Raw genomic sequence first — 27,862 nt, forward strand, 5'->3', positions numbered from 1 at the left:
TTCTTGTTGACAGCCAAGCCGTCTCATAATGGCTTCTTCAGCATTTACATACCAGGAGCTGCATCGCTCATTGATGCCCCCCCCTCCCCATTAATCACCCGCTAGTGTCAACACAAACTTCTCCTCAAAATGCCAAATGGCTTATGATGTATCGACTGCAGCGCTCCACAAAGGCGCCTGTTAACTGCTCGCGGATGGCGCTTAATTTGTCATTATTAACGTGCTGTGGTGATGATGGCACTTGTCCTTCGCTCTTTTAAAGGGACACTATTGTCCCAGACGACGCCGGCCTCCGTTTCGGGTCTTTATCCGTTGCGAGTTATCACCCACTGCTCCCTCAGGAGCATATGGCCTTCGCAGGGGGAGTTGTGACAGGATAAGAGCAAAGGGGCAGGTGTTAGCGTGTACGCTGCAGCTCAATGGAGGATCAACAGCTGTTTGCAGTTTATCTGGATAATAAAGAAATGCATTTAGTCCGATGAATGCAACGTGAAATACTGGAGGCGGCAGCACTGTGGTTTGGCATCGTCAATCCTTAGCATGGACGTAAAAACAACAGGATAAACACAACAAGCTCTGGCAACCACAGAAGCAAAGCGAATACTTCAGGGCAGCAGATGTTGAACCTTGTACAGTTCTTTTTTTTTGTGAGGCATGAAAAAGCACCTGGCAGTTTCATTGATTCATTTTTCACACACAACCTCTGTGTGAGGCACTCTAGCCATAGAGAGGGTGGAAGAGAGAAAGGAAGAACAAGACCCATGCCAGACCTAAGCCAGAGGAATAAGGGCTTAACAGGAAAGAGTGGCGACGGGACCTGGTGGTCCACCTACCCATACGGCTCGGACTGATGCGTGGTGGGGGGTGTCTGAGATCTGAGGTGGGGGGCTTGGAGTCGGTGTGGTGAGTGTGGTGAGGGTATGGGGGCAGGTGGGTGTCGTGGGCCTGGTCCAGGGTGACCCTGGCTGGTGTAGACAGGGGGTCTTGGGAATGGAGACCTTCTGCAAAATGAAAGGGTTTCATGAAAAAAAAATAGATGCTTCAGCCTGACCACTTTTACTGTTGGAGGAGATGATTTCTTGGTGCTTAGCGCAGCAGGAGGCGGTATGAATTTAGTCTGACTGCTGCGGTTCTTTTCATGCTCAAGCACTTTCCCCGAACGCTGGTGCAGAGATGAGTGTTCTGTTCCACTCCGTGGCCCTTCAGTGTTTCTGCAAAATGACTGGTTCGCTCTAAGTCTCTCCTGCTATTTCCAGATCCAACATGAGTGCCTGTCTTCTGCTGCCCCAAACAACTCTGGCACTCATTAGACTACGAAACATTCCTGCCTTCACATTCAAGACTAACAGCAAAATAATTTCAAAACAAACCCCCGTTGACTCTGAGCCCAGTGCCAGAAACAGAACACTCAAGAGGAAAACCAAGTGTCGAGACAGACACCAAACAATAAACTTTTTTTTTTTTCACCCTAGCTTTGAAAAGCGGCTGAAAGCTGATACTTCCATGGAATGTGTGGCATCATGCTCGCTTAGAAACAGATGGGACGGGCAGAGTGAGCAGACACACGTTAAACGTCACTGTATGAAATCAGACGTTAGCATATGTCAGCTCTGCATACCTCCTCAAAGGGTAGCGTTATGTCTCTGTGTTTAATATCTCTTTCCTAGTATCAGCTCAGCTGTCGTGGCTGCTGCACAGAGTGTGCTGCAGACTACATATGCTTTAAACTTGATACTGGTACTTTAGATCAAATGTAACATTTTAAGAGAAATAAATGCAGCAGAAGGCCCTCTTTAACATTTTTGAAAAAGAAAACTAGCTCTTACAAGTATAAAAGCACTTTATGGTCAATTTGGATTATATCAGCAACTAAATCCCCACTTTTCTCTTCTTTTCCACAGCTGATGCAGAGCTACATTTCTACACTGTATATGATGTGCAGATATATATGGCCACACAGGAGTGATGTCTGGTCAATGGTGGATCAAGGAATAACTATAGTCTTTGTGTTTATGTTAGACAGGGATAACAAGGCTTGACTCTCACACTCCCTCTAGTGGTGGTGAGAGTAAGAAGGCTGGCCAGTAAATTATTTCTCTCATCTAACAGTGTCCTTGCTTTTCAGTGGCTGCCTTTTAGTGGTTGTATATTTCTCAGCTCGCCCAAAAGTTTCCTCTCAAAGGAGTGCCTATACACAGTCTATAAGCAGAGTGTGACTCATACACAACCTACATGAGAGTGGTATTTTTTTCCTTTTTTTCCTATATTGATCTCTGTGGTCATGCTACATCATTCACTTCATCTATTCTATTCATCTATTCTTGTGCTGGGTGGTGCTGAAGGACTCACCTCCCCTGTGCGCTGCTGGCAGCCTGCATCACGGCCACCGTCGCCGCCTCCTGGGCTTTACGATTCACGTTGCCCATGGGCGGCCCCATGCCCAGCCCGGCTGGCTGTGGCATGCCGGGCGAGGTGGGCGCCATGGCCGTCACGTTGCCCGAGTACGGGCGGCTCCGGCCCATGGCCATGGGCTGCCCCGGGCCCTGCCCGTGCATGGGGCTGCTGGCGTTCGTCCCCAGACTGTTGTTGTTCATGCCCGGGCCTGGCCCGCTGTAGCTGGCGTTGGGCGTTCCGCTGTAATTGGGCGGTCTCGAGTAGTTACCTGGGAAAAGGGAAGAAAATATGTTGTTTACTGACTGCCAAGCAGTTCTCTTCCTGTGAAGTGCGCACAGTTGTTGTTTTATTTAATGGAAGCGCCGTCTGTGTCATTGGGGTGCAGTTGTGACATTTTAGCAGCGGGGCAGGACTGCTGAATCGACGAGGGAACAATTGAGCCGCTTGAGCTCCGGTTTTGGGATCGCCGAACAGCCATTTTAAGCGCTCATAAATGATCTTGCCTCCCTCCAGAGTGGCAGAGCACTGTGACAACACAGGCACTTCGGAGGCTTAGACCTATCCATTTCGGTTCCAGCTACCCAAATACACAGCTGGGAAAGGAAGGGATATTCACGCACATACTCTCTCTTTCTCACACACACACATAGACACATAGACACACACACACACACACACACACACACACACACACACACACACACACACACACACACACACACACACACACACACACACACACACACACACACGCATACATACCAGTTGGCTCTCACACTGTCAAAGTGATATTTTTCCCCCTTGCAGGACAAATCCTTGAGAAATTTAAGTGGAAAATTCTGTGTTTCTATTGTGATGGGGCTATTTATTTTGATTTGATTAAGGGTGCTTTGGTTGGGGCTTGGAGTCTAATCCTTTAAGAATATGTCTAGTAAAGGGGATCAAATTTCTTTCCAACCTTAAGGCTTTTCCTGCTTGGAATCGAGAGGGAGAGAGAGCTCACAATATTCTGTGAAAAGGAGAGGAAAATTGTTTAGGATTCCACAATCTTGCTGCTCTATGCGGATGTTCCACCCCACGTTAAGTCTACTGGGGAATAGGGGTGGATTTTTTTTATGTGCAAGTAGACTGATAAATGCTTTCTTCTCCCTCTCAAGCAAGACTGATGAAATCTTCTGCAGGAGATGTAGCTGAGTGGCTTCGGTGGAGCAGCCTTGATTTATCTCCGAGGCTCTCTGCACACGGCAGCGTCCTCCAGGATGCCAGCAGAGGAACACTCCTAATCTCCAAGGACGCCGCGAAAAAACCGGGACAGAGCCAAAGCATGGCTGGAGCTGACGGTTACACCGTGGAGAAATTTACAGAATTGTGGCGGCCTGTTTTTTTGTTGTTTGTTATTTACTGGGAGTTTCAAGTTATACCACACAGACCCGTGGGTAATCTAACATTACATGATCCTGAGGCCTTCTCTGCAGATATAGTTGATGTGTCTGTGTCTGTGAGTGTGAGTGTGTGTGTGTGTGTTTGGGGGGGTGTGTGAGTGTGTTTGGGGGGGTGTGTGTTGGGCAGTCAGCAGGATGGGCCTGTTCTAGCAGCATGGGCCGATTCAGCTTTGGCCTTCACGGATGCTGCATGGTCTTTGGCTGCACTCTGGGCTGAGAGGACGTAATGGCCTCCTACAGAGTTACTTTGCATTGTTCTCCTGGATCCTATTGTGTCCATTCTAGTCGTCTATTTTTCCCATCGTTAGACTCTTGGAGGCCTGAGAGGAACGCAGTGTCAGTTTGTCTGCTGGAGCACTGTAAACTGCACTTTAATGTTGGATCACCTGGACCTAACTTTAATGGGCATAGCACACGGAGCAGTAGAATGCCTTTGAGGGAAGCATTTACAAAGTGAAGGCTCTCGACAACGAAGGTGTTCTTTGGGTTTTAAGAGCATGGCTTTAGGGCAATTTAAGAATTTCATGATGCTTGCTAAGCAAAATCACACTCTCACACACACACAAACACACACACACACACACACACACACACACACACACACACACACACACACACACACACACACACACACACACACACACACACACACACACACTCACAAAGAACCTGGCTGCATGTCAGTGAAATGCTGTGGCTTTTGAAATGATTCACTGACAGCTTCCTTCGCCCACTTTCTCCCCTCCAAAAAACAGTTAATTTCCAGAACCACTGGTGCTCAGCCAAAGAGCTTCTTGAGGAACGATAAGAGACCCCCCCCCCCCTCATTCTCCACTGCTGAGAGGGCCAATAGGGTCTTGCTACAAATAACTTAATAGATCTGAGGATCCCCTCCTCGTTCTTTTCCCCCACACCCACCATGAGTGCTCTTCTCGTGGACACTCAAGCAGGAAATGAAACAGAGCCATTTCTCTCTAGGCCTCCGCGGACACCCTCTGGTGTTCCCTTTATGGGCGGTCACCGATGGGAGGAGGTGTGGTATTTATAAGTGACCGAGGGGAGAAAAGTAGGGACTGTGGTGCGTTACCAATTACATGGAAATTCGAGGCATGGTCACGCATTCCGAGGACGCTGCTCCTGAGCTGTACTTAATCCGTGCACTCCCGCAGGAAACAGAGCGCTGTGACTGGGCAGATTAGAGCCACTGCCTCCTCAGCAAACAGCACCCTGAAACGCTGCACTCTCGAGGCCCAACTCGCCCAATCATGGCTGCTGCTCCGGCGGAAAATGTTGCTTAGCGGCGAATAAATGGGCTACATACAAATGAGCGCCTGATTGAAGTGGGCTGCCAAGAGTGCGACTGTAAATTGTTGAAGTAATACTGCAGGAGATTAAAAAAAATACAGAAGAAGTCTCTCTTGGAGTAGAGCTGAACATTTCTGAGAAGTTCTGATAAAATTATTTGGCTGGAGTATGGATTTCAGCCCCAGGACTTTATTTCCTTGACGACTGCCACAGTGGCAGCAAATCACCCCGGTATTTTTTTTGCCCCAACTCAGGAGTTTTCTTGCCTTCTTTCTCGCTCGCTACCTCAGCCTCTATCGCGCTCTCTTTCTCTTGCTGTCTCCTGGCCTGAGGCCCCACATCCTCTCTCAGCCACCTCAGCATCTCTCACAGCAGGGAGTCTCTGGTGCATTGCAGCCCCGATGTGCCTCAAGGCTCTGTGCTCAGCTCTCTCCATTTTCCAAAAAAACCTTCCCTCGCTCCAGGGCTGACAGTGATCGCGTCCTCTCCTTCCAAACTGCAACGTGGGCCAAGCACAGGGCTTTGGAGGAGAGTTGCTGGCCTTTGCAAGGTGGTTATTACCGGAAATCTCTCACTAAAGTCTTCCAGATAGTTCTGGGGAAGTAGAGCTTACCAAGTGCAACAAGGAAGTACTGGGATACCATGGATGTCATCCAGACTAGGTAGGGTATGAAGTGTTTTATAGACTGGTTATGTAGTGTTTCTTGAGTATTGTGGGTCCATGGTTTTCATTGTGAATTAGTATACCTGGTTTTCTTATTGTGATGGGCCTATTATTTGTTAACAGAGACAAAACTAAAGAGACCCAAGCATTTGTCTCAATAGAGATTTTGAAACTCTCAATGAAACACTCCCATACAGTGCAACAGTTTCCTTTGATTACTCATCTTACTTACTTACGTAACAGTGAAAACCCACGCCTTCATGAGCATGTGTTGTGTTGTTCTGGGGAGGAATACAGAATGGGTCTCAGTATGTGTGTGTGTGTGTGTGTGTGTGTGTGTGTGTGTGTGTGTGTGTGTGTGTGTGTGTGTGTGTGTGTGTGTCTGTGTGTGTGTGTGTGTGTGTGTGTGTGTGTTTGTGTGTGTTCGGCTGTCAAAGCCTCCAGCATATGCACCTCCCAGCCCTAACTTGACCAGCCAAGACAAACATGCAGGAAGAGATCAGGGGACTTGGAGCCCATTTCTATGTTGGTTTAATGGGTTAGTAATTTTCTGGCAGGAGAGGAGACAGAAAGCAGATGGACTCGTCATTAAGAACAATGAGTAGCAGCTGGCTGGCCTGTTCACTCGGGCCCGACCTGAGGAGGTCTTTTTCAGAACTCGGGCCCGGCAGTGAGTTCCGTGCCATGGTTCTAGGGGGGGATGAACGATAGCAGTGGGGCCTCTGTAACACACGCGATCCATGGTGGGAGGGAGGCTCCGTGTCAGGCGAGCAAACTGATATCAGCTGTGCTAACTTTTCACGCTAGGTTGAGTACATTGCTTCAGTTTTCTTCTTTTCACCCCTCCTCTGTTATTTTCATGGCAGTGTTGTGTCGGGGCGTCTTTCCCCCTGAGTTACATTAAGGGAAAATAGGGGGCGGGAGAGGGTAATACCAAACGTATCTCAACTATTAATCAATGTTGGAATGGGAGGGTCTCGGTGGTATTAGGGGCTGTGCTGGGAAGATGCATTTATCATGGTGACACATTAAAGCGAGCATTATGAATCCCGTAATATTCTATCTGGTGCATGACTGGAACGCTGTGTGAGCTTTGAACACAAACATGTGGGCTGGTTCTCACACACGGACCCTGAAGGAACGCAGAACACACTCTTGCTCAACATTCAATGCACAAATCAATGAAGATATACAGTTTTTCTCCTTTCCAGGGATGTGATGAAGAAGCTAGATTCATTAATTTATTTAATTCTCTTTTAGTTTTTTTTTGCTGGATGGGGGGTGGGGTTGAGGGGATGCTGGCAAGCAGGAAGGCATGGGGAAAAAGAGTGGTTTGGGCCTCCATTCTGTTAAATCAGCGTTCCCAAAGCATCTTTGCTGTCTGCTGGCCAAGTGGACAGTTACTATAGTAACAGGGCCCTGACCGCTGAGCGTTCCTGGCCAGCCCGGTACTTTTAGAGCTCTTTGGCTGGCCACAGGTCAGAGGAGTCTTCAGAATAATAACGACCTCTGCTCCTCAGCCTCTCAGCTCTGTTAATGAAGTTAGCCTGGCTGTTTTAAGCTTGCATCATTGGTTTGTAGGCCAGCACTAATACAATGACCCCTTTTTAATAGGACTGGACATGGCAATCCATTTCAGGAACCAACCTATTTTAAAGCTGCGAGTCAATCTTTACTTAATCCAATAATAACAAAAAGAGTGAGAAGGTGCTTATAGAGTTCAAACACTTCATGAATATTCTACTGACCTCCCTGTCCCTCAGCTTTAATCACTGGTGGTGTGTGGGTGAAAAGAGAGGGAGAGAGAGAGGGAGAGGGAGAGAGAGAGAGAGAGAGAGAGAGGGAGAGAGAGAGAGGGAGAGAGAGAGGATTAGATAAAAATCCTTTACATTACCTTTCCTTAAAAATCTTTAACAGTTTCAGACTCAGAACTATACACAGTGGGCTAGACAGAGCGATAAGTGGGCCATACTTCTAAAAAATGGGCTCTCCTCTGCCACCCTGGAACTGTCGCGTCAAAGGTGGCCACTAAGACTACTGGAACACCCGACCATTTACATTTTTTTGGTATGGTACAATGTATGGTACAAAACACAAATTATTTGTCTGATAACACAAGAAAAGATGTTCACCTTGTGGTCCATATTGGCCGCTATGATGTCCGTAAGAGCCACTGTTGGAGGAGCCCCCTTGCTGGTAGGAGCCTGCGCCAGGGTGCATCTGTCCCACTGGGGAGCGGTGTGGGGACATCGGGGCCCCCGACTGTTGGGGACCAAACTGGGCCACGGACTGGTTCCGGTGCATGTTGGACATGAATCCTGGAGCACGAATACAAAGCCAATACACTGGACAGTCAAATGGTGACAAAAGCTACATCATGTTTGCCTAATAACAAAAAAAAAATCATATTTCAGTGAGAAAAAGAGTTAAAACATTTTTTATTTCTTCTTTATTTTTTTCTAAGATGTCATAAGATGTCTCAGATATTGCATTGGCAACCCCACCGCACCTTTCAGTTGTACTTCATGCACAAGGTTCAATAAACCAGTGCTTATTCTCTCCACAATCATTTACTAACTGGAACGTGTAGCAGTCAATAATATGGCAATGCATTGCCACTGAAGGTTATGGCCCCTTCAATTTATTTTATACCCTCTCATGTACCCACATCAGGCACTAGAGTTTATTTACAATGCAGTCTTACAGTTAGTTAACACATTATACATTTTCTGTTAGAAGAAGACATCAATGCAAAATATATTTTCCGCCTGCCTAATACATGTGAAGTCAAACTAGATTTACTAAGGAAAATGTCATTAAACTGTGACTGGATCTTTGCTATATTTAATTTTGATATCTTCTCTGTATCTTCTATAAGAGCTATTTTCTTTGAGGTGCTTCCAGCATTCCCACTGACATTTGGACTGATCCTTCTGGAAGCCCGTGTTTAGATTAAAATCCATTTAATTACATTTTAAACCTAAAAGAAAATAAACCTATGTGTGCATGTGTGTGAGGGGGAGACTTCCAATCTTACAACCATAAAAAAGGGTTGCCACTGTTCCAACAACTCACTTTGGTTTTATTCCACATTAGGTTAAATGGAAATGGCTGCCTGGCACAATCTCTCCAATAAGGGCTCAATCCCAATACCAGTGAGTGTGCACAGGGAAAAAATATCAATATTTTGCATTCTACAATTAGTTTTTATATTGAGAGGGCATTTTCTGCGAATGGCCCCGACAGGCTGCTTGTGCTTTCCTCTTCACTGCATGGAGCACGTGCTTCTAAAAGTCTATGAGCGACGGCAACGACGCGGCGAGGAGTGAGAGTGCTCAGCCTCGGTCTGCCAGCTAGAGCAGCTTTTAAGGGAGGAACATTATTGTAATGTTTCGCTTCCATTAATGTGGGGGATTTGGAGAGGGGGAAAAAAGCCACAGTGTAATACCGCATTTTAAATTGCCTGTAAAATGGATGGGGAAGGGGGACATTGTGCAGACAGTGATAAAAGCAAACAGCGCATTCAAGTTTTTTTTTTTTTGTCCCTCTGTGAGCTGACTCGAGTGGCTTAGGCTCTTAGCTGGACAACAACAACTGTAGGTGGAGGAGGATGTTGTGGTGGTAGGGGGGTGTAAGCTAAAAAGGACACTCAGCTAAATTTATGAAAATGAGAAGAGCTCTCAAATGGCCGGACTCAAAGGACTGAACTGTCATATATTTTAGAACGGCATTATGTTAACCACAGTGCCTCATCAGTCCAAAATCACTGGCACGACAACACCAATAAACAAGCGAAAAAACGAGCCAGAGCAAAGGAGACTTACAATGCAAGTAACTACACACATATCATATCCCTTTTATGCCTCCGACAATGACTGCCCATTTCCACACCCATTATATTTGACATTAATTGTTCCTTGGTGGGCCGTGGATTAGTGGAATAGGAGGCTATTGACAGAGTTGTCAGGCTGACATGAGGTGGGGAGTGTTGGCCCCCCCCTCGGGATTCGCTGGGTGTAAATTCTAGAACTCCAGAAACAACTACTATAAATACAGACTCAAAAGTGGCTTTGTTCCACTAATGGAAATAACACAACCTCACAAACGTGGGCGGCTTGAAATACAGTGGTGCACCTACCCCTGTCCTGAGACTGGTTCCCTGTGGGATGGGGGGCCACGTCGGACATGCCCCCCGGAGTCTGTGGGGCATTCTGGGAACCTGAGGAAAGCAGAAGAAGAGGAGGAAGAACAGAAGCGGAGGGTGAGTATTCAGGGTGTTCTCACTGAATTACGCATCAGGAATGTAGGTTTGATGACGTTCAAAACGCTGCACAGATCAAACCGCTCTCCCGACAGACCACTTCATGCCTTCACTAATACATCACTGGTTCTGAGGGGTTTATCGCAGTCCTCTCCTCAGCTCAGATTTGAGGGGAACTATTGAGAGATATTGGTTGTGACGGCACCCCCTTTGAAAATGCGGTAAAATGATATTACAGAGCCGCTCTCATCGGGGAAGGAAGACTGTATCTTTTTTATATTACAAAAATAACACTTATCACTCAGCAAAGTCGTCAGGCTGTCTAATCTGATTTTTCTAAATCCTTTTCTCTTGCCGTCACAAACACATGGAGATAGAGAGAAAGAGAGACAGATCGCTGTAAGCTATAGGCAAACCTATTTTTACACAAAATGCTTTCTGTGTGATCATACCATGGATGTGGCATCTAACAGAAGTGATGATAAGAAAAGATAAAAATGGATGCAATCATAGGCAACAGAGTAATATTTCTTTCTACAGTGAGTCCCTGGCTGTCACCCAAGCCCCCCCACACCCCCTTTAGAAACACACACATACACACACACACACACACACACACACACACACACACACACACACACACACACACTCACACACACACACACACACACACACTCACACACACACACACCTCCCCAGTCCTCACTTAACCAGGGGATACAAATTCGCTCTGGCCCTGCAGTGGTAATTAATGTAATAACAAGCGGAAGCTCTCTGATTGATTTGGGAAACAGGAAGGGGAAACGTGTAAATTAAAACATGTAAAAGACTTGGCAGGCTCAGACCAAAGCAGTAAACCGCTGGGGACCAGGCGGGGGTGGGGGATGGTGTGGGGTGTTGGGGGCTGTGAACCAACGGGGACCAAGCTGGTGGAGCTGGTAACGACTGACGCCACAGCAACACAAAACTATGAAACTGGAGAGACCGGTATAATGGATGGAGACGCAGTTTGACAGGAGGACACTGTGAACCCACAGAAGCTTATGAATAGACACTTAAGTGACTTTTCCACATGCTATAACACAGTAGGAACAGTAGGAATACCACTAAAAGCATTAATCAAACACAGCATCACACAAAACATATCTTTACATAGTATTTACGAATTCATTCAAATCCCAGATTCTTACTGATAATAAACAACTTTAAAACATAATCTATCATCACTGTGAATCTCCTGTTATATTTAAATAATATATGAATATAAGACTTGGCTCCCTGTCGCTGACTGCAATCCATTTTTTGGCATGCCAGTGTCGCTGCAGCTCCGGTGTATATGAGTGAGCAGTATATTTTTTGAGCAGCAGTTGGAGTGACCTTCATGGAGAGGAGTAATGTGGGGTGGGGAGGTGGCAGGGGTGTCGCGTAAACAAACCCGTTTAAATCGACATAATTGCTTTTGCGTTGACTGCATCAACAGTATTGCCGTCCCCTCTCCGACGCCCACTTGGAGAGCGGCTAGCGGCGCGTGGTCAGGCATCGGAGGCGGGATTGGATTAGCGCGTCTGTCGCTCCGTTGGACGCGGACATGCAGAGAAGAGCGCGCCAGCATTGCGGCCGGCAGCAGCAGCGCTTCCAAAAATAGCTGTCCGACATACACCGGCCAGAGATGAAGAGGATGGCGAGCGGAAGTGAGAAAGCTAGCAGACCTGGAGGGGCCTGTCGGACGAGAGGCACGAGGTTCATGAGTGTGTGTCTATGTGTGTTTCTGGAGGGGACCATTTTCACCGTCACGGCCTGAATGCGTTAACGTCGCTTATGGCCCTAGTGAACCGTGCCTGCTGTGCAAGGTCGTCTCTGGCCTTGCATAGCCTCACCCTCATAGAGGGAGGCAGAGAGAACATGTGTGTCTGTTTGTGCGTGCTTGTGTGTACTCATGTGGTATATGTGGCTCTGGGCATGCCACATTGGGTTTGAGGTGGGAAGGTAGGGAGGGGAAGGACCATCCAACCCCTCCATGCTTCACTGCGCCATCTGAACCCACATTTAAACTGGGATCACTGCTGCGCTGATCCAGATACTGCCTGGCTTTTCACTTTCCATTTTGAAACTACTCTCTACTTGTATATGGAGGATAAACAGTGAGGATGAAGATGATGATGATGATGATGATGAGTGGAAATCAGGGGTGGAAGGAAGAGGCTCATAAAGACAAGCCGAAGAGTTGGGCTTGGAAACCACAATCACAGCCACCAATCAATACGTGCACAAATCCTGGCCTTTTGAAATACCAGCCTGGAATCCTCCACACGTGACCAACCAAAAGGTCTGGGTGCTTTATAAAAAGCCCATCCAATTAGAGGCTCCAGAGCAGACCTGATCTCTCTGATTCCCCCCCTCCCCCCTCCTGTGACTACTCTCCTCGGTGCACAATTCTCTTCCCAACCATAATGAAATGTGCTCAACAAATGCATTTTCTTTATTTAACACAGTGGATGAACAATTAAGTTCCCCTTAAACTCTTTAGTTATTTGTCTCAAAGAACGGAATAATGGTATCTGTGTGTGTGTATGTCTGTGTGTGTTTGGATGGACTGGCTCTCCACTGCATATCACTCTTTGTGTGCACGCCTGTAGAGGGATGGTAGTGTGTATGTGTGTCAAGTGCACAGGTACCCATATACTAGTCACTCACAGTTAAATTTAGTGTGTCAGCGCACAGCATGTCACATGACCACCCAGTTGAAGAGACATAATAACTTTGTCACCTAAACGTCAGTTCACATTACCTTTAAATAAATAACCTTCAAATACACACACTAGTCAGTTCTGTACGTGATAAGAGAACTGACATTTGAGATTTTGACTTGCATTTGGCTCACTGACTGAATGACTGACTGTGAATATGGTTATGTACCCTCAGTAGAGGAAAAGAGAAATAAGGACAAAATTCTTTGAAGTGTTCAGGACCCAAAACAATTATAATTTCATTTATGGCCTTTTATTTCTCAAGTGCAGTCATTTTAACTTCTCCCACGGTGCGCAAAACAAGGGGCCGCAAGCATGCAAGTTCATGCATTTTGAGATAACGGCCCCTGTTTTTTTCCTTTTTAGAAAAATATACCATTGTTTTCTTTAAAAAAAAAAAACGTTCCATGAGGAACGACGAGGCAACACAAGGCCCTTTGAAGAGCAGCGTTTCATCTTTGAAGTGTTTTTGTTTTAGAAAAAGTGATTCAAGCTCATAGGCCACAGCACAGTTCAAAGGCATAGCTTGAGCACTTGTGGCCATATTTGCTGCTTGGGTGCAAGGTGTGCGATTTTCAGCGGAATGCAGGTTCATGAGTGTCCAATTTTTGGATGCACTGACAATAAAGGCTCCTTTAACTAAAGATGAAAGTTATAATTGTGAGGGTTTGGGGGGTAAGGGAAGGGCTCTCAGAAGTCATGTTTTTATGTTTTTCAGGATGCTATTACTGGAGCGTGGGTTGATCCCCCGGTGCAGGTGTAAACACAAGTGAGCATGCTGGGCCAGCGCTCTGGTTTATCAGCATCAGCAGGTCCGAAGACCCCCACGTCTTCACACACACACACACACACACACACACACACACACACACCTCCCAGACAGCTTGCCTAATCCATTCCATTGGGTTTGTCCTCAGGGGGAAGCCGGCGAAACAGCGCAAAAGCAATAATGGCTGGTTGGACCCAGATGAGCGCGGGTAAATGATTTTGCGACCTGGGGCTAATGTGAGCTAACTCTCCCCGCCGGGGCGAGAGCCAAGCGCAGCTCAGTGAGTCCAACATGCTCCCCTGGACCTCATTACAGACCTGCACAATAGGGGCGATGTAAGGGAAACGGCTAAAAGTGCAGCTTAAGCTAAAAACTAAGGCAAGAGGGAGTAGCGTAGCCTAGGAGTTTTCACCATAGCGGCCTTCTACTGCTTCAGGAGAAATATAATAGGCCTGCCTGCGGTAAGACCTGGGCGGTCAGGACACGCTTCATCCGAGTGTCAGCGGTGCCAGACGGACATGACGCCCAGGGACGTTAGGCTGACGGAGGGTGCCAGATAACGGGAGATGCTGGAGAGTAAAGAGAGAGAGGTGTGGAATAGCGTCACTGGAGACAGTCGTGGAAAAGTGAGAGACAGAGGAACGAGTTAGTGTGTGTATGAGAGATCAGAAGAAAGAGGGAGAGAGAGAGAGAGAGCGAGGGATTCAGCAGGGGGTCTGGTGAACTATCAGCTTAGGGATGGAACAGCTATGGGCACTGTTCTTTGCACACAAACACACACACACACTTACACACACACACACACCCACCACGGGGGAGACTAATTGCCATAACACCCAAGAATAGGAAGACATAGTTTGCCAAACTGTGAGCTCTTCACTTGGGAAAACAGAGCAACAACAACAAAAACAAAAACACATCCTTTTGGAATGAAAACTTGCTAAAGACACACACACATACACAAGCACCTCCCCACACAACTCCCCCCCCACACACACACACAAGCACTTCCCCACACAACTCTCACTCATTCCCTGGTGACCATTGTGTTTTCACTAAGTATTATCTGAATATGAATATTTCTCTGGGTTACTTTTAGCAAGAGGCCCTCTTGCTCGCCCAGGGCCCAGACCCTCAGACACACACACACACACACACACACACACACAGATACACACACACACACACACACACACACACATACATCTACACTTCCATGTCTCTTCACTTACAATCTCAATTACCATAATGTGCCCACGACGTTAAGCTTGCTATGCTTTTGTTTTGCTTCAAATGCAGACTGGTCGGAGGGCAGCAGCAGCAGCAGCAGCAGCATGCAGATGGAGCGCCAGCGGACAGCGCGGCCTGTTTCCCCCCGCCGCCTCGCTTCCCCGCTCTCCCGCTCCACCGCTCCACCGCTCCCCGACTCACCCTGACCTTTTGGCGGCTGAGCAGCCCTGGAAGCACTTCAAGCGAGAGCAGATAAACAGCTTACTCTAAAAGCCCTCATAAGGAAGTTGAAACCACGTCTCCGAAAAACGAAAATAAAGAGAAGGAGGAGGCTGTGGCAAGGGAGCGAGGGAACAGGAGAGAGGGAGGGAGGGAGTGGGAGTGGGGTGGGAGCGGCCATGCTAAATGGACCTTGATGGACCTTGGGAAAGAATGACAGGAGGAGGAGGAGGAGGAGGGCGGGGGAGAGTGCGAGCAAGAGCAAGCCATTTGTGATTTTCAACGGTGGTTGGCTGGAGTGTGCTGTCTGCCATTAGGGAGTGGGATGCGGTCTGTGTCGATTAGCGCGGCACAAAAATGAGAGGCGCCACTCCACTCACAATAGGGCCTGCGCTATAGAGACTCAAAAGCACTGCGCTCAAGAGATCTTCATCACTTAGGAGAAGTAGAGGAGGGCAAGAGGGCTCACTTGAACTATTATCATAATCATCATTCTAATTATTATTATTGTTGTTTTCCCAACTTCAAATATTGACTTGAAAAGATGACTCAAGTTCTAGTCTGCAATCTACCTGTGGAATTATGAACTACACAAGTGCGAACTACATTGACCTTTAAGAGTGGCCAGAGGAAAACCCACGTCTTGAATATTTTTCATTCTATTCTTCCCTGGTATCTCTGACACGTATCCTATTTGTGGCTATGCTCCTCCACGGGCCCAATGTGACTGTGTGGAGCGGGGCTCTCTGTCTGTGTGAGCCTGAGTGAGCCACCACTGCTGTCTCCCAGGGAGCACTCTGGAGCTCAGAACCTCACGGCCCGATGGCTTGATGCGACACGACCGCTGAGTGACGGGCCCGTTCCAATCCCCCTGGCCCACGCTTGCCACTCCGAGAGACGGAGGGATCTTGGCACAAATGCACATCGGCCGCTTGCCTTCCCCCTTCAACCTCCCCCTATTCTACCCCTCCCCCCACCCACTATTTCTGCCTGTGGCTAACAGGGAGCGCCTCGCTAATGCCCCTCATGTCCCCGAAGGTTCAAAGACATTCAGGCTGCGCAACGCAATTTTTTTGTCGTTGTTGCCCCGGCTGTCACAAATCTGGCGCGACGGGAAAAATCAATTTGCCGAGTGCTTCCTGGCTCGAGGAAAATCCGAATGCCAGGCAAAGTCAGATAATGTTCCGGCGTATTCGATTTGCTTCGATGGGGCTGAGCGGAGGCACAGTCCCTGGGATCATATGGAAGAGCAAGATACAGAGGAAGTCAGAGAGACAGAGAGAGAGAAAGAGAGAGAGAGAGGAAGCGGGAGGGAGGGAGAGAGAGAGAGAGAGAAGAGAGAGAGAAAGTGTGAGAGGAAGAGTGAGAGAGAATCAGAGAGAGGGAGAGAGAGAAAGATGGAGAGAGTGAGAGATGAGCGCCTTAAGTGTTTTACCTCTTGTTCCTGACAGAACCACAGCGTGTTAGTGGCTACAGTGTTAAAGTCTTTGCACCATGCAGAGGTGGAGGAAGTGTCTGGGAGTGGAATGACATAACAATATTCCCATGAGCCATCTCTGAGGCCAGCAGCTAGCTGGGAGACACACTAAGGGCCCTCCCCTACACCCTCTGTATTGACACGGCCACACAGATTCCTGTGCTAATACATTTTGCAGACTTACGCATCAACACAGTTCCAGATAAATACACAACCTACATGCATGCCCAGGTCTACATTTGGCAATACGCTTCAATGCACACAAATCAACATCTCCTATTATGATGACTGACAGGCACACTGCCAGGGCATAACCATTCTGTATGTAGCGCAGGCCATTTTTATTCCTGAAACATGGCAACAGAGAAGCATTTTGCTTCACTCAAATCACCTCAGTTTTGGTATAATCATGAAATGAATCGCTTAAGGCGGTTGTATTAGCATTGTTTTGCTACTCTGTGCTCAAGAAAGCCACTTCACATTTGTACTTAATTGAAACCAATTCACTGATGCAGAAAACAATCTCCCGTGTGTCTCCAGCATAGCGTTCCGTTTCGTTACATAGTCTGTAATATTTGAGGGAATGGTTTATTGTGTCAGTTTTGTGTTTTTTTTTTCCTACATTTGGTTTCCATACTGATCTCAATATTTCAATCTGGCCCCATTTTTGCCAGCCATTGTACACCAGGAGCCACTGCCTGGATTCCATTAGCGTCAATCACTGTCGGCACCCGCTCAGTCTGCCACCACAGCACCTTCAGGAGCTCACTCATGCATTGGTCCCGCCTCATCACAGTGATTGACAGCTCAGCACACTGGTCAGGATTCCATCAGGGAGGATGTCTGGGTAGACAGGCCGGCCAAACAGCCCATCAACACACAGAGTCATAAACACACACATGTACACACATGTACATGGCAACCTGTGCGGACGCTCATCTGCATATCATATTTAAGTGTCACTCGCACCTGTCCAGGGCCTGTCGAAAAATTCATTATGGTTTACAATTTATTGACTCGCTGGGTTATTCCACCCGGGCTCAGGGATGCAGACAGCTACCTGATGGAATCTGGTATTGTTCTAAAATGGTTATCGAGGCTGTGTTTTAATATCGCACAGCAGGTGGCTATCAGAAGCCGTCAGTGCCAATCCCACCTCCAGATTTCCCTGCAGGATTCCTACAGTAACTCGCTACAATAAAAGGCCCGCTTCATTCATTCCAGACACACCTCTGTCCCACTCAACATCTCCACTGTGGAACAAAAACCTTCTGGTTCGTCAGTGAGGAAGAAGTTATATTTATTTTATATTTTATTTTCTTAACTCCTCAGTCTAAGCATACATTCTTATCACATCAATGGTTGTCTTATTTATGCTGACATTAGAACAGAACACTATGCCCCTTTCTAAACAGAGCACCTGAGATGGAGTCTGATGCAGTGACAATGTTCAAGCTAACATGCTAATAACACACTGCAGGTCATAATGATCAGGGCATACATTGACGGTGTGGAAAGTGATAATGAAGGCAAGGGAGATGTCCTGAGTGCACTGTAATGGAGGGTCACAAACCTGGAGCGCTGGCCGGGGAGATGGGTCCCGATCGGGACTGGCTTGAGCCTGCAGGGGAGCCCACTGGAGAGGGGGAGGGCCCGCTGCGGACCCCCGGTAGCCGTGGGGAGGCGTGGGGGGAGAAGGGTGACCGGGCTGGATTGCTTTGCTCCCCCTGGCTGCTGCTGCTGCCACTGCCACTGCCTGAGCCACCTGAGGTGGCACTGACAACTGAGCTGAGACCAGCCTCCGTCCCTGTGGGCAAGTCATCGATGGAGCCGGACAGGTCCTGGAACAGAGGAAACAGGGACATGGACATTAGGTGTCTGTACTGTGTGTCGAGACCTTAGAGGGAACAGAGGGACACTTTGATTAGAGACCTCGATCAGCTATTACACAGCATGTGGGAGTAAGCACAAAAGAACAGCGATGAGAAACAACTATATTTGTCGGAGTAACGTTTTTTAGAGAAACAGTTTCATGTTTCAGAGATCTGTGGGTGTAGTACTGAGGGTGCCTTGGAGAGGCCCTCCCTAAAGTTCATGCATATCCCACCCCACTTCCTGCAGCGATAGAGACCAGGAGTGTCACTGTGTGGGAAGGGGGATTCTAAGGTTGGGTTGGGCGTGGGAGCCTTCAGATCACCACAGGGTCTCCTGTTTCATAGGAGCAACCACCACAAAAGCCACTTATGGATTGAAAATAGACACTCTATTCTCAAGAAAGCGTGGCTGCATAGCCGTAGACCGAAGAGAAATAGTGTGGTCAGACACAGAAAACTGAATTTAGCATCAATGCAACAATGCTAACTCAATCCCTTCGGATGTAACCCACCTATGGTTGGTGCAGGACTAGTCTTCAATGCACGATGCATACATCAATGTAATTTGCATTCGGCCCTGGTTGGCAGGTCTTTCTGGTGGGCCTCGAGGGAGGCAGGGAGGATATGACAGGTGATTTAAGCTCCTCGTATCTCAGGCACAGCGACATTATCACCACTCCCGCTAATGGTGTCAACGAGATGACAATTTTACAGACTGAAATACCGACTGAAAAGCTATTCACACTTTCGTTTCAGAGCTGTTAACCACACACTTTAAATTCCTTAAAAAAATACCTCTAAACCAATTATAAAAGGAGGCAGTCCTTTGAACGAGCGCCGTGGGGAATGTGAACTACACAGAGCTAGCCTTAGACTCAATCCAAGGTTGCATGCTTCAGATCTGAGAAGTATTTTAGTTCATGGCGAGTACAAACTTGGATTGAAGATACCACCTGAGTGTGCTATGTGGGATGTTTTTGTGAGAATGCCAAGAGAACTTACAGCTACTTTCTTCAGGACTTTCTGTCTGGCCATTTTTCAGAGATGGAAGGCACGACGACAAAAGGCTGCATTTCCAACCAGAGATGTCTTTGTCACAGTCTGCTATCCTCCACAGAGGTGTTAGCGAAAGCAAACACGGATGGCAGTCCAAAAAATTCAACGAGTCGGGTCCCTATCCAAAGTGGCCCAAATCCAATTTGTTTGCCTCTCTGCTGCAAATTGCTCTGTGCATTGAGCCTCCAAATAGCTGTCAACTACTCCCAGTTGGTGTCGTGTATCACTTAATTCGCTCCTGAAGCATGTAATTGTCATAATAAGAAAAATATTGAGGTGATAATAGCCACTTATTTTAAAACACCGCTACCGCCCCACCCCGTTCCAATAATGACTACCTATTTACGCATTTCACACACCACTGGAAGAGCAGCCACCGGTGACCTCTCACCTCCAGATCAGCCAGCGGCTCGCTGCTACTCAGCGCCAGGAAACGCCTCTCACCACCTTGCAGGGTGCACTCTGGGACCTGTCCCAGTGGTAGCACATGCAACACACTTCACTGTGCAGGAGATGGTGAATCCACACTGTCATTTTCATACTTCCCAACATTTGTGTGTGTGTGTGTGTGTGTGTGTGTTGGGGGGGGAGGGGCTAGAAATGAGTGAGGGAAAAGACTGAGATACACAGTCTAGACAAAGATGGGTTACTGGATGTTCTCTGCCAGTCGGACTGAGAGATACAAAAACATGGATTCACAGCTACAAGACATGTTTAAATGTGTAACAGGCACAAAAACACTGAGAGATGGAGAAAACAGACTTAGATATTAGAGCCTTGAGCAAGAAGGAGAGAAACAAAAAGGGCATTATTCCAATTCAGACGCATAGTCTACGCCCCATCACGGCACACACAGTGACACATTCATGCTATCCCTCTTTTCTCCCTCTCCCTTTCTCTCTCGTCCTTTCCCCCTCCCTCATTCCTTCCCTCCCTGCCTGCCTACCCCCTATGCTGTGTCAGTAGTGGTCAGGCCGCCTGGGGGCCTTGGTCGGGAGTCAGTGTGCTGCCACATCTCAGCACAGGCGGGGCGAGGCGAGGCGACGCGAGGCGAGCAGGCAGGGGATTTCTCACCGGAGCTGCCAAAGGTAGAAGGTCATGAATAAACACGGCAGGCTGGTGCTGTCCACTCTTGTTAGTGGACCTTCTCTACCCTCCCTCTCTCTGCGAGTAGCGCCCCACTCCCCGTGATCCACCCCCCCCCCCCCCCCTCACCCCTGCTGCCATATCCCACTGCTGCCACCATCGCCAGCCCTGCCGTCAGACCAGCCAAGCGGCTGAATCAGCCCATTTAGGACAATATCAAGGGAGACAGCGAGATGGAGAGAAAGAGAGAGGGTTGAACTGCTGTGTGCAAGTTTGTGTGTGTGTAAGGTATAGATGGATAGATATAGATAGATGTGTATGTGAAGCAGTGGCTGCATGGAAAGCGCAGCTTCCCCTTCATTTTGTTTCTGTTAAATGCGTCAGTAAAATATGCATATGTCAGTATTACTCATCGGTGCTGGTTCAAATTCATATATTTTAAGACAAGACAAGGACTGCCATACTGTTTGCAAGTTTAACTTGATTTTCATTTGTGTAAACATCATTGTCTAACTGATGTTTGATTGACCATGATATCCTGTGGAAGCATGGCCTGTTTGCTGTTAGGTAGTGTTTAGCCCATGACACACCACTACTAGTTTTTGCAGTGTGTCCTGCACCATTGGTACTAGGCAGACCCTTGCCGGTGGCTTTCTGGTCAATTGAGGGTGTTGAACCAGTAGCAGAACCACACTCTGATTAGCAGTTCAGATGATTGAACTGAAGTTCCTTCAACATGTGGAAGTGAACAGGAAAGTGAGTACAATTTTTCAAATCTTTACTGTTGTTAGAGTTATATGGCTGTAGTCTTTGCAGTGTGTTCAAGTACAACTTCATCACCATTACTTCTTTGATGTCAGTTTGGTGTGTCTCTGGCTTTTAGTGATTAGCTGGCTACCTAGGTTACAGAGAATGCAATGTTAGCTAGCTAACAGAAACTAAGTAGGCTTAATTTGAGTGTACAATGGTAATTTTGTTGTGTTGACTGGCGACACAGATAGCACCAGTTTATGTGGTTTTTTTTTGCTGTTAGGAAATCCGCTTACTGGGTCACTGGGCCTGATCTTCCTATTCATCTTTGAATCCATGCCATCCATATACTAAATTGCTATTTGTGCTCTATATATGTTTTTGACATACCAATAAAGCTACTTGAATTATGTAAATTGATATGAACTTAGACCTCAATTTCACATTTTCAGCAGAAGTCCAGTCCAGTAAGTCCAGTAAGACAGCAAGAAGGAGGGTGCGCGTGTACTGAGCATGTGCTGAGGCGGGCAAACACCACACAGACCTTGTGAAACAGAATGGCCTAGAAAAACGGAGGAGAGGCAGGCACCTCTGCCGGAGAAGAGCAGGACATCGGCACAGGGCTCTCGGCCTCCACCTGCCCCACTTATTGCTCCTATTACTCTCTGCGCGGAGCACCACCTGTGTCAAGCCAATGGTGTTTCAGCGGGAGCCCAGGGCTCCAAGCGCTACATTAGGGCTATTATTTTAAGGCTTTTAATGATGACCAAATGGACTCACGGCGTAGTGAAGATGCATGTACATGAGGCACATAGGTAAAATGATAGGGAATTGAATTACAGCGAGTCTATCTGCAATGCATCATGGGAGTGTGTGTGTGTGTGTGAGTGTGAGTGTGAGTGTGAGTGTGAGTGTGTGTGTGTGTGTGTGTGTGTGTGTGTGTGTGTGTGTGTGTGTGTGTGTGTGTGTGTGTGTGTGTGTGTGTGTGTGCGTATGTGTTTGTGTGTATGTGTGTGTGTGTGTGTCTGTGTGTGGGATGAAAAGCCTGAGGCCAGTGGGACTCCTGGGCTCATTCTCTTTATGGGGTAGTAAAATGAAAATGCTATTACACTTAAGATGCTTCTTCTCCCCCCCTCACACACCACCACCACCACCACCACCCCCACAGTTAAAACCCCACATTCAAGACAAATCCAACTCAAATAGCGTGCAAATGCCTCTGAATGGGATCTGACTGCGCAGGGCTGGCTAATGGGATCCCACATGTAGCGCACTCACCGTGGCACCCTACAAAGGGCTACAATTAGGCTTTGAGTAACACAATACACTGAAATATGAGCCTGCCTCATGGCAGCCGCTGCACCTGCTGGAGTGGATCACAAATTTGCCACGGACTGACGTGAGGAGTGATGTATGGATAAGATGCAGTCGGTGTGCGTCTGATTTTTTTTATTTCAATAAAAGCGGAATGTGGGTCGTGAGGTAAAATGACAGAATAGTGGTTGAGAACCAAACAAGGAGATCCACAGTGTTTTGGAACAAAGATATCCACTTTTAGAAACTCACCAAGTCAAAGTGCTGGTGATTAAAGGGTGATATGTAAGGCTTAATAGTTGCGAGATGATTAAATCTACTGGCATTTCATGGAGGTAGACTTGGCTGGTTGTGCTAAGTTGACACTATAATTCAGATGTGAAGGGTGCCCATCGATGAAATAATTGTATTGTATAATGTATGTTTTATTATATTGTTTATAAGAAACACATTGCACATATTTATAACAATCACATATCCTTTTCCAAAAATAATTTGAAGGCCTCTGGAGGCTACAAACACCAGGTTCCTATCAGGATGGCTGTGAATTTGTAATATTGATTTGTATTGAATTGATTTTCAATCAATTTATGTCCAAATTATTTGAAAGAAGTTGTAATCCAATTAACTTTTCTTCGATTCAGATTTAACCAGTTGATTGATCAACTGGTAAGGAGACCCTCTTGAGATTTCAATTAGTACTCTGCATGCTTCTTTTCCTGATTGAAGTCAATCAAGAAACTGTTAATTTAATTTCAATATAAATTAGTTACTGCAACTCATCCCATTAAAGACCCTTTAATAGCATCTTTGATCAATGAGTCTGACGTTCACAGATAGGCTACCCAAATATCCTCACAGGTCAGAGAGGCTTCAGATAGTAGAGAAAGCAGTATTGGTACCCAGCCATAGAAGTGGTGTGGGCAGGTCTAAGAGCCCCATGGTAACAGCATCTTTATGCTCAGTCTCTGCCTAAACATCTACTCTTTAGTCACTTTCTTCATCCTTTTCTGCTCATCTTTTGGGTCAGTGAATAGAAAAGCACCGTTGCAAATCTAAGACAAAGCGCAATGCAGGCAAAACCGGACAGAATTGCTAGAAATTCACTTGTTCACTGGCATTTCCCCATATCTAACCTCTTAATCTCTCTCCACTCCCCCATCTGCACGTGTCACTTATTTGCCTAGAGCAACAGTGGACTACTCCAGCCTCTGCTTCCCCTTTTAAGGTGAAATTCCAAAAGACCTCACAGGTGCAGACCGTGTGCTCACCACTACTTCCCATGAGATGAGTATGCCACCATCCTAGTGAGCCAGACTACTTCCCATGAGATGAGTATGCCACCACCCTAGTGAGCCAGCCTTTTCCCCCTTTGTACCTTTTCTCCGGGAGCATCTCTCTCTTTCCCTGTGAATGGCTTTCAGAGCTGGAGAAAGTACATGCACATCTCTCTCTCCAAAGCATCCCAAGCCCAGAAAACACTTTCACAAATTGCTTTAGATCCAAACATAACGCATTTTGCACAAAATCAAAAGCAGAAAACATGAATACTATGTATTAGGCAGCAGTATACCACAATGCAATACATATATCAAAAATAACAGGTCATACATAATGCATTGGCTGCCGCCATACATAGAAGAGCACAGAGACGTATGTGTCTTGAGATGTAAGCATCTCTGATAACATATTCCATTGAATATACTAGCTCAGACTAATATCACAGATAAGGCATAACAAGTGGAGCTGTTGATGGCAACATCTTCAAAGATTGGTATCATCTGATTGAAAAACAGGACTCCCTGTTGTATATACGCCTCAAACAAGTTTCAAAACAATCTTTGCAAAAAGAATCACATTATTTAAACCGTTTATCCAAGAAATCATAGGGTGCTAATTAAGCAATAATTACTACCTCAGGAAATGGAAGGGGACATACAATCTTCTACACAACACTTAAATTCCATTCTGGCTTCAGCCATACAGTTATACAAGCCTCCAACTGGATAATCCCAGTCATCAATAGCTGCCGCTGTTGGAATATTACAGTCTGCAGTCTGTTGTGTGCTGTTCAATTTCAACGTCCACTGTAACATCACACAGAAATCAATGTCCTAATATCCAAATAACATACTACTGCCTTAAGCTCGAGTTTGTTGACACTCACAACACAAACACAAATGTTGTGGCAAAGTGCCCAGATGCTGTCTATAGCAGTCTTCAACAGGAATTAAAGCTCCATTATGTGAGAATTGGTAGTGCTTGCTACTGAACTCCCTCTAAAGTTACAGAGTGTAGCTCACTTACCTAGCTTACACCACTGTCATAAATACAAATTGTGCTTCGAGACCCCCTAATGGACAGTGTACACGTGTAATTAGTGACAAGCTGAAGGACATAGAACCTGCAAAGACAACGGCAGAAGCCTAAGAAGCATGTAGACTGAAAAGGTAGAGTAATATCACAAGGTGGTGAACACTAACATGACCAAATAATAACAAAGATTGTTTTCTAAGTGTTTAAATGTGGTGTATGTGTGATAAAATGTTGTTGGCAACATGCCTAATATACATTGGACAGTGTAATTTTTTAAAACCTAGGTTTGAAGCTGTTATTTTAAAGTAAAATTGTTGTATTATGTTACTTTAATGCAGTGTCATACTTCCAATTATATGAGTTTTACTGAATTAGAAGTTATATCTCAAACTTAACACAACTAAAAACCACAACTTTCAAATGATGCTCCAAACACAGAATATGATTAAAAGGCTTCCCCTGTTGCTAATGCTGTAAACAGATGAGACCGAGCTGAATTATCTGTTCATTTCAGGCTGCTTCTGACCACAAATTGCTATCTCATCAGGTCCCATTTGCATTGCACTTTCCCCATGGACCTCTGTGTCTTATTTGAAAATCGCAGCATCAGATTCCTTTAATGTATTTCCAAACACGACATATAGCCACCTGGGAGTCAATGTTCTGTCTCGCCAGCTCCCAATTAATAATGTCAGAAAACTTAGCAACAGCTATGTGCTCATGCAATGCTGTTGGTGATTAAGTAGCATTTGGTGGCATTAGCAAAGAACCCAAAGTAAGGCCAGTATTCTATAATAGTTATACCAGCTGAAAGCTGTATGTGCAACATCTTACAAAAACCTTGAACAGCTCCAGAAACCCTTTAAGTGCCTAATATACCTAACAACACAAGTATTTAACTTCTGCAACATATACTCAGTAGAGGACAGTTTAAAGGACAGGGGCATGTTAGCTGGAATGACAGGCTTGGCTCTGTTCCAGCTCCACTCTGTCATTCACTGACAGGAAACTGTAGTGATGCTCAATGATGTCCTGATTTCACCGTATCTCATACTCTTTGCATCAGTGTGTGGTTAGTATCTTCTGAGCTGCTTGTACTTGGAATTTACCCCCCCCCCCACACCCCCCAAACCCCAAACAAACCAAACACAAGGCTCTGAATTTCTGTAAGATGAGCAGCAGAGCCCAATGCTTGAAACAACAGCAAGTTAAACCTCTTTAACAAAGGCTGGAGTGCAGACTTTCATATCACCCAGAAAAACAGCCCAGGAAAAAAACAAACATATTTTCTTCTATGAAGAGGATGTTTGTTTGTTTTCCCAGTTCTCTCTGCTGCTTTTTTGTCACCTGACAAAGACTGAACGTGAAATTGTGGCCAAGCCTTGAACACTCCGGGAAGACACCATGTCAGCCTGTGGTTGTTTTCATCTCTCTCCCTGCCTTATGGAGCATGGAGCCCGTCTCTGGGTAAGGCTTTGATGGCGCTTTGCAACAAACAGCATAGAAACATCTGTGTTTCAAACATTCTGGGATTCAGACGTTCGGACAAAGAGTCTCTTTTTAGAGAAGATGTTCAACTCACAAGTGAAGTTTCTAAATTCCATGGATAAAACTCAATGGTAACGACAGTAGGGGAGACTTCCTTTTTTCTGCCACAAGTCGGCAACCAGTGCACCGGAGAGATAACCTATATCAGTCAGTGGATAGCAGTCAGGAAGAATCCAGTAGAATCTAGAAAAAACCCATTTACTGACTTATTACCTCATAGGCTGAATCAAACCAGATCTGTGTATTAGAAAGGAAGTGATGTAGAGGCCAGGGGTTATCCTTAGCAACCCCTCACGCTAACGCTCACCTAATTTCTGGCTCCTGAGGGAGTGTGGTAGTAAACTGAAGGACGAGGACGTGGGTTATTTGTATTCAGCAGAAGCGCTTAGATTTAGGATTCAAATGACAGAAGCACACAATTATTTTTTTAAGAGAAGGTACTGTTTCCATAACATTCTTGATTTAGACACCACACACACACTCTCACACACTCACACACACACACACACACACACACACACACACACACACACACACACACACACACACACACACACACACACACACACACACATTCACACACAGCAAGAGAGAGAAAGACATTTATTTGGTGCTTATTGCATCTACAAATGTTGTTTTTCCAGCACGAGACGGCGGCCCCCAACCCAAAGCATAAGCACAGCAATGTACTAACAGCAACCCCTCCACCCATCTCCAATAGTCTGGTTCTCAAACTGTGAGGAGAGAGAAAGAGCGAGAGAGTGGAGGGATGGTTTGAAAACACTACAGAGATAAATAAATAACTGCCAAATTTCTCATTTCTAATTCAGCTGCTCATTCAGCTTAACCTCTCCTCTCAGCAATTAAAGCACACGCCACATCCTTCATCCAGCGCACAGCCAGCTAAATAATGCAGCGTGTCCTGGGTGCATCTTTTTATCATGCCAAATGACAGGCATTAGCATATCTCCCTAGTCAATTAAAGCGCTCCGGAATAATCAGGCCATAATTGGGCGAGAGCGGTGGTAATGGCCGAGCCCTGGCGCACACACGCGGCACCGCGGGGGCTTCCTGGAGTTCATGGAGGCCATGGCACTGCCCGGCTCAGCACTCGCGACTGGGTACGTCTGTGCCCTCAGCCCCCTGCCATCCTCTCATACAACTAATGAAATCTGCCACACTCACTCTTTTCCTCCTTCTCTCTCTCTCTCTCTCTTCCACTCTTGTTTTTCTCTCATCTAACCATCTCATCTAATCTATCCTCTTCACGTCTCCTCCGTGCCCTTCTCCATCTTCCCACCAGCTCTCATCCATTCAGGGACCTCCCTCGGTACCTCTCTGTCCCTCTTTTCCCTCGCGCTCAATCTCCTTCTTTTGCTCTCGTTCTCCCTCTTCCTCTCTCCCTCTCCC

General features: G+C 46.5%; 1 protein-coding gene across 2 annotated transcripts in view; it reads right to left on the bottom strand.

The window, feature by feature from the left end:
* The window catches only part of LOC308374576 (AT-rich interactive domain-containing protein 1B-like), a 147,741-nt gene that overhangs the window by 23,734 nt on the left and 96,145 nt on the right, over positions 1-27,862 (bottom strand). Inside the window, exons 1-5 of one of the 2 annotated variants that reach the window (XM_080850376.1) lie at positions 18,082-18,213; positions 9,944-10,024; positions 7,938-8,123; positions 2,350-2,662; positions 834-1,001 (exon numbers count right to left, since the gene is read on the bottom strand). In XM_080850376.1, coding sequence (XP_080706502.1) covers positions 834-1,001; positions 2,350-2,662; positions 7,938-8,123; positions 9,944-9,992 — 716 coding nt within the window. In that variant the 5' untranslated portion in view covers positions 9,993-10,024; positions 18,082-18,213. Of the gene's footprint in view, positions 1-833; positions 1,002-2,349; positions 2,663-7,937; positions 8,124-9,943; positions 10,025-18,081; positions 18,350-27,862 lie in introns of those variants that run through there. The other variant, XM_080850375.1, reaches the window with a different exon arrangement.

The sequence above is a fragment of the Sprattus sprattus genome (genome assembly GCF_963457725.1).
Source record: "Sprattus sprattus genome assembly, chromosome: 13".
NCBI lineage: Eukaryota > Metazoa > Chordata > Actinopteri > Clupeiformes > Clupeidae > Sprattus > Sprattus sprattus.